The 10,427-nt window shown below is 43.4% G+C and overlaps 1 protein-coding gene across 1 annotated transcript in view; it reads left to right on the forward strand.

The window, feature by feature from the left end:
* GPR143 (G protein-coupled receptor 143) overlaps positions 1-10,427 on the forward strand; it is a 37,566-nt gene extending 27,139 nt beyond the window's left edge. The window contains exon 9 of the mRNA XM_006120198.4: positions 9,775-10,427. Within this exon, the coding sequence (XP_006120260.1) occupies positions 9,775-9,860 (86 nt within the window). The 3' untranslated portion in view covers positions 9,861-10,427. The remainder of the gene's footprint in view (positions 1-9,774) is intronic.

The following is a 10,427-nucleotide window of genomic DNA, read 5'->3' on the forward strand; positions in this document are numbered from 1 at the left end:
TCTGCAGTCCCCTTGTAGGGAGTGTGGGAGCAGATGATACTGTTAAATGAATGCCTAATCACTTTAGAATCATAGAACCAAACAGATGGAAGAGACCTCAGAAGGTCATCAAGTCCAGCCCCCTGCTCTAGGCAGTACCAATCCCAACTAAATCAGCCCAGCCAGGGCTTTGTCAAGCCGAGACTTAAATACCTCTAGGGATGGAGACTCCACTACTTCCCTAGGTAACCCATTCCAGTGCTTCACCACCCTCCTAGTGAAATAGTTTTTCCTAATATCCAACCTGGACCTTTCCCACCACAATTTGAGCCCATAGCTCCTTGTTCTGCCATCTGTCACTACTGAGAACAGCTTCTCTCCATCTTCTTTGGAACCTCCCTTCAGGAAGTTGAAGGCTGCTATCAAATCCCCCCTCACTCTTCACTTCTGCAGACTAAACAGACCCAAGTCCCTCAGCCTCTCCTCATAAGTCATACGCTCCAGCCCCCTAATCATTTTGGTTGCTCTCCGCTGGACCCTCTCCAATGCGCCCACATCCTTTTTGTAGCGGGGGGCCCAGAACTGGACACAATACTCCAGATGTGGCCTCACCAGAGCCAAATAAAGGGGAATAATGACATCTCTGGATCTGCTGGCAATGCTCCTCTTAATGCAACCTAATATGCCATTAGCCTTCTTGGCTACAAGGGCATACTTTCCATTGTGTTGGCTCAGTGTTTCTTAATTAACCTAATTCATTTATTTTCCTGCATTTTTGTTTTAACCTCTCTTGTAATCTGTACTTGCAGAATATTCTTTTGTTTAATAAACAAATTACTATTGTGTTGGGTTTTTCTAACTCTGGCTCCTTACCTGACTTTGCAGAGGTGCAGCTCTAGATCTGGAATTCTATCGCTAGGATTGGAGGGATGCAAAACTGTCATCTTTAAAACACTGGTCACATATTGGAAAGATGCAGCTTTGACACAGATATGGATTTGCATTGTTTGCATTATAGAATACTGCTTAGTAACTCTCCTTTTACCCTGCCCATTTGAATGTAAGTGGGATATTTAAATGTACTTTTATCTAAATGTGGTTGCAATTAGTAGGAATATAGTCTTTGAGTACCATGCAGTCTGGCATTTAAACCATTATAAGGGATGTATGGTATAATTTTCAGCATCATCTAAATGACTTTGGTGCCTTCATCCCTAGGAAAGCCAGTGAAATGGAGCATGAAGTCCGTTCTTTGAGGAGTTATTTTTTATCCTGCTTTACTGAACTCAAGGGAATTCAGTCACACTATTTATTTCCTTCCCTAACCACTGTGCTCAGCACTGTTGTGTCAAAGCACTTGTGCCCAAATACTTGTTAAAACAGCTTGAAGGTTAAGAAGCAACTGGGCTCAGTCTACAGTGCTTATGTGTGGTTTTAACCCTGCTAAAAGGCTAACCTAGATTATAGCATGGTTTGACAAACTTACACTGACCAAGCCAAACTGATTACTGTTTTCTTTTAAATGCTAGTCCAGGCCTAGGTTAGAACAAATCTTTAAATCAATTCAAACAATTTGGCTCAACTATACCGTCTGTCCCAACTGTGTTATAACTGGTTCGGGTAAAACCATGTTTAAGCAAAAATAGACTGTCAAATAAGATTGAAAACCTTGTCTACCTTTTTAAAATTAAAGAGAAGAATGATAACAGCCACATTGCTTAGAGTTCCAGGAAGGTCAGAGAAGCAGGCTCATCTGGAGGTAAAACACAAGTGATCTTATGTTAATCAATAAAACTGTTGTACAGTAAATCAATAAAAACAGGGATAGAGCTTTAAAGAGCTGTCGTTCCCATGTCAAACACCTTTAAAATCATACTCTTTAAAAGCAATCATGTCTATTTCCCCTTCCTCCCTTTCTTTGCTTGTTGCAAGAACAATTTGCATGTAACAGGATATTTTATTTTGGAATAATTCATTTCCTCTGATCCAGAAATCCTTACCCTTTGTTTGTAAAACTGGTCATTTCCATTGACGCTAATAGTAATGCTAGAGAAAGAGGATGAAGATTTCTAAAGCACATTTAAATTGATGCTTACAAAATAAAGATCTAGTTTTCATTGAAGTGCGAGGAGCAGAAAGAAATCAAGACTAGTACAGGTAGACAAATGGTTGTTAATCTGTGGTCAGGTGCTACTGTCCGGGGCAGCAGCACAACCCACTAAAATAAAGAAACAGAACATGCCTTCAAAGGCACTGCCATGTTCTGAGGATCAGTTTGCAAGGTAGCAGTTGGTAACCTAGAAGTCTGGTTAACTAATCAAGTATTCCTTCTGCTCCAGTGCATCACAGGTTGCTGAACACATCTGAAAGTGGGACATGCACTTCCCTTTGCACTCCACAGCCTGTACTCCATTTTGGGAGACTAGGGCAGCATTGAGCAAGTAGACTCCCCAGTTACAATGTGGTTAACTTATGTGCAAGATCCTGTCATTCTCTTTCCCTCCTACTTCGTTCATCCATAGAAAGCTGGGCACAGTCTGGCCCCAAGGCCATCCTTAGGATTTATGGGGCCCTTCACAGTACTATTAAACTGGTGCCACTATGCTCAGTGGCAGCTTGGGTGGGACTGGACACGTTTTTTAGAGATGTGATTTTATAATCTTCAGCCACACACTAATAAAATATATTTTTACAACAAATTTTAAACTAAAGTCCTATATTCAAACACTAAGTGCAGAAACTGAAAGTATGTACCTGGGATTGGCAAATACCTGTTAAATGGCTTCATTACCACTTGAATGGCTCTTTCTCAAGTTCAGTGTTCTGCTAATAGACCCGACTGGGCTTTCTTACTTTTAAGATAACTAGATCTTCTTCCCACAGACAAGGGAGCCATTTTGGTGTCCTGAGCCTCAGGTGCGCAGGCCCGTCCCTGTGGTGCGTGGGTGGACGCACGGTGCATGCGCTGCCCAGTCGGCCTGGCCACCACCGATGGCATGCAGCCCGGGGCCGCCCAGGGCGGGCTGCGCCAGGCTGTGAAGGACCCTGTGCAGGACCCTGCGCCAAGCAGCCGCAGGGGGAAGGGCACTGCTGACCGGTGTTGCGGGGGTTAACACAGCCCCCGCCCTGGGCGGCTGCTCCAGCCTGCCAGGAGCCGGGCACCCCCCGTAGGTTGGCGCCCTGGGCAGTTGCCTGGCTAGCCTCCCCTTAGTCCGGCCCTGCCCACAGAACAGAGACAGCGGCAGCAGACAGAGCCCCAGGCCCCTTAAATTGTTGCCATAGCACCATACGATGCAGTCCAGGCAGCGCTGAGGGCTGGGTGGGGGAGGCTAGCTTCAGCCCCACCTGAGGCCCTGCCCCTTCCAGAGCTGAGTTGCCACACACACCTTACCCAGGGCTCGGTGAAGTCTGTTGACAACCTTGACCGAAAGCAACCCCACAGCTTTGATGAAAGTCTCTTGCTGCTCTGGCAACACTGGTTTCCATAACAAGGCTAATTTTGGTGCATTGACACATCTGGACATGGTATGCTGGGGGTAAAGCAACAGAGATTTTTAATATTTTAAAGAAACTTGGTGGTGAGGAAAGTGTTTCCACTCTCCCAGTCTCTGTGGCAGGTGTACGTGAGCTACTTCTCTTTTGTTCACAAATGGAAAGGTAACTGTGTCCCATTTGCATTGCTGTCAACATTCAATTTTACTGCCTGCAGACTGTAATAAAATAGCTCTCCTTCTCCCAGCGAGCACCGGACCAGCTCATTACAAGCATTGTTAAGCATAACTTACCTCAGCCATCTGCAGGTATTTGTAAAAGGACCGTCCTCAGTAACAAACACTTATGTTTGTAAAAGGCATAGCTATTCAAATAAAACAGATCGCTGTGGCTATTAAAATATGCAGTTAGAAGGAAATGTTTGTGTGTCAGTAAGCTACAATGCGGGATAGTGTAAAACACCTATCTCACAGCAAGTCTGGAAATACAGCTATAGTTCCAAAGCTGATCTGAAATCTTACTGAATAGAAGGTCCCCTACTAGTTATCACATGATAAAGAATTGTCTTCCCTATATAGTAGATGAATTACAGTTGTATGGTCTCTGTTTTTATGATGGTAAATCATGCAGCCAGCCTATATCAGGTATGGGGCTGTTTCAAACTCAATTTGGGAGCATACTGGGAGTCTTTTCAGATTGAATGTAGAAATATTTATTGCCGGCTTATGTCTAGAGTCTTTGGTCTCAAATTAGTGTTGGGAAGGTGGCTCAGGGAGAATGGAGACAGAATTCAGTCCACTGCAGGCCAGTAGACTGAGTCAGGGTCTTGTGTGGAACACATAAGATGTGGCTTCTGCCTTAGACCACATTGGGGCAGGACAATTTTGGCTCTAATTAATGGTAATACAGGTTGGACTTCCCTAGTCTGGCACCCTTCAGACCTGACCAGTCCCAAAAGAGGGAATTTGGTGGACCAGGGGAGGTCCCCTGCCACCGGCTCCCCAGCCCATTACTCTTCCCCACTGCAGGCTCTGCTTTCAGCCCTTCTGGTCCCCTGCCTTTGGCCTGGCTAGGCTACAAGCCCTAGCTGGGCTTGCTGGCTCCCCCTACTGGCAATCCTGGCTGCCTCCCCTACCATTCACACCACCCTACTGCCACTGGTCCCAGCTCTGGCCCCAGGAGCGCTCCCACATGCTGGCCCCCTACTATCGGGATCCCAGCCATGGCAGGGTTCATAGTCACCAGCCCCTCTGCCACCGGGCCCTTGCCTGGCAGAGTTCTCAGCCACTGTCCCCTGCCACCAGGTTCCCAGCCCCAGGGCTCTCTGGTCCAAGAACATCCATAGACCTGCTGGACCGTGGACTTTGCTGGACCAGAGAGTCCCAGTTTAGGGAGGTACAACCTGTATCTACAATTTACTGGCCAGTACAAACTTTTCTTTGGGACAGTGGAATGTCTGTGACATCTAGCTGAAAGGCAGATGTGGGATAGTAATTGGGTTAGGGCAGAATTAATGAGCACTTTATACATTCTAAATGATTGTCCAGGAAGTTACATTCAACTCAGAGAACATGGGTTAGGGACATACCTATGATTAATTGAACATGATCATATTTTGTGCACACAGAGCATTACAAAACCCAGCTAAATGAACACTTGAAAAATAATATTGTAAAATAGGTAAATAATATAATAAAGTGAGAACATAGTTTGAAACAAAACCATTAATGCAATGGAATCCTCCTGATGTGGATATTTGTGCATGGTGGTATATGATTAAACTAATCATGTTCCAAAAACTACATGACAATAAAAAGCTGAATTGTTAAACACAAACATGATATACGTTCTCTGCAAAACTCAACTTTTGGTTTTAGGCTGTGCAGTAAAATGCAAACTGTCAGGAAATAGCGTATCCTCGCTCCTGCTGCTATGGGATGTGTTTTCCCAGACCAGTCTGAATGTACTCATTGGAGTAGAATGGGGCTGCATTTTGATCAACCAGTTTCACACATTTAATCAGTATTTGATATGGGTGGATGTTCATACTAATTGCATGATTGAAATAAGAAGAGGTAAAGTTCTTGCACACCGAAGCTGCACAGCTGAGGTTCTTCTAGTTGTCAAAAGTCAAAGTATTCTGTTCACCAAATCCTTTCTCTGGCCCCCCAGAAGATATACACCGAAAAGGCATTAGAACCTAAATGTTTAGCATGCCTTTGGTTTAGGATGCCTGCTTCTGCCATAATACAAGACTTGTATTTCTGAAGACAGCATAATATGTAGATGAGGAAAGGTGCATCAGTCATCATCCAAGGTCTAGATGACCTTGACAAGGGAAGGGTTTATCAAGATCAGATATGCAGCCATTACAAATGGGGATGCCTATGGTAAGGGTGATTAAGGTAACCTCACACTGAGAAAGTCAAGATGAATTAGGAAGTGGGTTTGGTCACTCACTTGTTAAAGAGCATGTCTGCCTACACACATATAGGATGATTCCTGGAGAAGTACTAGGTTTGCTGAAAGCAAACTCTTGAGGACTGACAAACCCGTGGGCTCCTTTGATAATAGTTTTCTTACTATACTATTACTGCTCCTCTAGGATTTTGCCAATTGTATAAACATATAGCTTCCTCTGGGACAAAATCTGTAGGCATGGATTACGCACACTTTTCTGTTTACACAGAAAGAAAGCTGCACTCATTCCCCTGTCTATAGGTCACTGCTTTCAAAAGACTCCTCTAGCAGGAGCTCTGAGACATGAGAGAATTCATCGATTGACTGAAAAACAAACAAACAACCTCTGCTGTGAAAGTAATCAAAGATAGTTAACTTTCTGGTTCCCTCCTAAGATCCCAACTGCCTGCATGCTGGTATTGGAGAGATTGGAAGGACTCTTAGAAAGATCAGACTTAACTACAAAGAAAAACACTGTAACAACATCAAGACCCCCTCCGCAGCCACCTGTTTTAGAATGTTTTTCTAGCCTACATCCTACCCATGCCCCCTGCCAGGCATGTTTAAACATGTCACTGCTAGGAGACTTGCTGCTTGGTAAATTGACACAGAAGATCAACTGCAAGCAGGGAGCAACAAGTGTTAAGACTTTTTTCCCTTTGTTGTACAAATGAAGTGCTTTAGAGGACATTTCACATCTGATAGCATCATTAGAGTGTTCAAAGGCAAATGGAATGCATGAGATCACCAAAACATACTGAGATAGGGAGGGCTCTGTGGAAATGTGGTCAAACAAAATACAACAGAAACTGCAAACAAAAGAGTGGCAATCTGAGTGAAGAAAAGCTAATTAATGCTGCAGAAAATTAACAAGAGCATATTTATAAGTTGGAGGTAGACATGGACCCAAGCTACAAAGCTCATATCTGGATCCTGATCTGAGCTTCATCAGTGTTTAGAACCTGGGGAACTGGATTAGGCCTCTGTATGTTGAGGAGGAAGAAAATGTGTTCTATACTTTGCCATCACAAATGGGTCAACTGGTAATGAAACAAAACTGATTTGATTTGCATCTCACTATGTATCTTCAAGTTAGTAAGATCTAAGGAACAGCTGAGACAAAAATTTAGGCTAGCTCTACACAAGCAAGATATGCAACTCCAGCTATGTTAATTACCCAGCTGGAGTTGACATACCTTGTATTTTGTTTCCCCACTGTCCCCAGAGCACCTGGGGCCAAAGGGAGCAAATGCTCCCATCAACTTCCCTTATTCCTCATACAAGCAGGACTACTGGCAGATGATGGAAATGCTCTCTTAGTTTGATTTATCAAGTCTTAATTAAACTTACTAAATTGAACTCCGGAAGATCAAATGCAGTTGTGGCGATCTTTTGTTTAGTGTAGACATGGCCTCAGTTATAGTATGATATTCTGTTAGACTAAGTAAAGTCTCAAACCACAACAGATTTTAGGTACATAGGACTGATTACACCAGGATGGATTTGTCCCGGAGAGACTGGATAAAGGAAATGATTTAACCTTTTAGGGCCAATGGTAAAAACAATAAGAAAAAAACTTGGTTTGTTTTAGAAATTATATCAATTAGCAGGTAGCTGTCAAATAAAAATAAACCCTGAGCTTTGTCTTTTTATGCTTTTCAGACAACAATAACGTTAAGTACCACAGAAAGTTTTATTTCAAGTTTTGGGGGATGAAGGGAGTCTCCATCTTCCATTTATAAATGTAAAGATCTACAGTTAAACATGACAGTTAGTTTGCCAGATGCTGTCCTACTTGTTGGTGACCAAAGAGCAAATGTTATCATACTCTACACCCCATGAAACATTTTTTGCTAGGAAGTTAACAGTAGGAATATTATGGCAAATGCAATGCCACTGCTAAGTTATCTAGAAGTAGGAAATGCAGTAGAACAGAGCATTTTTTAAAGCAGGAATCTTCCAGTGGCTGGGTTGGTTGACTTTAGAATTGCTTTTCATCACCCAAGTGGTATGTGCCGGATAATAAGGATTGTGGTATTTTGAGAGTGCAGCAGGAGCACCTTTAAAGCTCACCTCAAGAGTGTGTTCCCTCTGAGTGACATTTACCTCTCCTCAAAGCATGTGTTAATGGGCTTTGAGCATGAAAAGTGTGAAACATAAGAACAGCCATACTGGATTAGACCAATGGTCCATCCAGGAGCAACCAATGGCTGGTGTGTCAGGGTGTGTCTAGACTACCTAGTTTTGTCGACAAAAGTGGACTTTTGTCGACAAAACTATACCTGCGTCTACACTACCGCTGAGTTCTGTTGACATAACGTCGACAGAACTCAGCAGTTTTGTCGACGCTGGTAAACCTCATTTTACGAGGCATAACACCTTCTGTCGACAGAACTCTGTCAACAGAAGGTGTTATTGCCTGTAACATTGCATCCAGACTACGGAGTTCTGTCGACAAAGCAGCTTGCTTTGTCGACAGAACTCAATGTGTCTGGACGCTCTTTGTCGACGGAAGTTTTGTCGACAGTATCTGTCGACAAAACGCGGTAGTCTAGACGTACCCTCAGAGGGAATGAACAGAACAGTGATCTATACCTTCTTGTTCACTCCAAGCTTCTGGCCGTTGCAGGCTTAGGACACTCAGAGCATGCGATTGTGCTCCTGATCATCTTGGCTAATAGCCATGGATGGACCTATCCTCTACAAACCTACCCAATTCTTTCTGAACCAGTTATAGTGCATGGGTTAGGAAAGGTAATGCCTCCTCTCAGGGAACTCTGCAACTCTGGATCCATTATTCAAATCTCAGGATCAATGTAATAGAGACCATAACACCTATTCATTCCTAAGTTGGACTTGTAGCTCTTGGATCCACAAACATCTCCAATCCTCTAGCTCAATGGCTAACCTCCTAGTCTAGCTTCTCACAAACCCTTTCCAGTCTGCTCTGGCCTATTGGAAGCTCATGCACAATCTAGCACCAATGTGTACAGGTTGTGGACAAAGGCTCTGTAACACCTCTTTGGCAGCAGCCTGAGAAGCCATTGAAATGTATAAAGAACCTCTCTCTTTTTAAAAATAAGGCAGCATTTTAAAACCATTTAGCTCTAAGAAGTTTGTTCAAGAGCATAACAAAATAAATCCCATCACGCCTGCATTAGAGGGCATGTTCTTGCCCTCCCCCTCACACCTGTAAGTAGCAGCAGAACTGACAACAATATCTGAATACAGGTGGCCATTAATTTCAACTAGCAAAATGCACAAGCAGCTGGCTACAATGCGCCTACTACAGCAAATCCTGGGTGACTTTTCTTTTAAAAAGCTATCTATCTCCCTTCAGGCTACAGCATTCAGCCAAATACCACAGTTTCTGTGGAAATGTCATGGACTTCATCCCCCTGATCATGTGCCTCCATGTGACAGGGAGATCAGCATTCTTGTTGCTTTAACAAATATCTTTGCTCAAGGCACCAGAAATTATTGGCCAAAGCTCACAGACGGCCACAATCATATTAAGTACTCGACGTTTAATAACCTAACTCCCCAATAGCTCACCGGGTAATGCAATCAACACTTTCTCTCAGAATGCAATTACACTGAAAGCAGCAAGGACAAGGTAGATAAAGATAATTGTTGTTGGCCTAACATACTGGCTGTCTGAATACCTAAAACTTCTGGCTAATGAGCTTTGTAATCTGAAAGTTTATGTATCAAGACTCCGACAATATGGTACTTAAACAGAGCTAGTATCTTGCCATCTTATTTTTTTTTAATGATCCAATCAATAATTATTTCCACTTATTTCTGAAAGTAACAGAGTCCTCTCTCTTTTTGTTTTGCTAGGTTCTGATGATAGCACAATTGAAATCCACTTCTCAAGTGAGCTACATGACTTAGATGATAATGCTACTGCTGCTGCTGCGGAATAACTGGAAAACTGTGAAGGGCATAACCAGGGTATCTGGAGACACAAAGACTAGCCTACTGTTTCCCCTCTTTTATGAGGCACATGTATCTTCCTTCCCATCCCTCCACCCCTGCAACCCCGTCAGTACATGTCTGAGACCTGAGCTCACTTCTCTTGACAATTATCTAGAATTTAAACTGAAGCATTTTTGATAGCATTAAATGGCCTTCGCTGCAGGCTGGACACAGAGTGAATCAGACTCATTTACTTTCTAGATTTCCTAACCATATGTAAGGAAGAGTGAAAGTGTAAAAGTTAAAGCACAGAGTAACCTTCAAGTCCCACCTGCATAATGAGGCATTTCCTTTGTTCAGTTCTCTTTTCTCACCCCTCTTGAACATGCAGGGGACTGGACTGGATGATCTCTTGAGGTTCCTTCCAGTGCTATGATTATGTGAATGTAGGATTGCCACCTATACTAGTGCACTTGCCCGTGTCTAGGTCTGGGAAGGTAGCTCCCTTTGCATCGGGCGCTGCCTTGCTGCTTGTCGGTCACTCTGTTAGAGTCTTTCTTCTGTAACTTCGCCCT

The sequence above is a fragment of the Pelodiscus sinensis genome, chromosome 1, assembly GCF_049634645.1.
Source record: "Pelodiscus sinensis isolate JC-2024 chromosome 1, ASM4963464v1, whole genome shotgun sequence".
Lineage (NCBI taxonomy): Eukaryota > Metazoa > Chordata > Testudines > Trionychidae > Pelodiscus > Pelodiscus sinensis.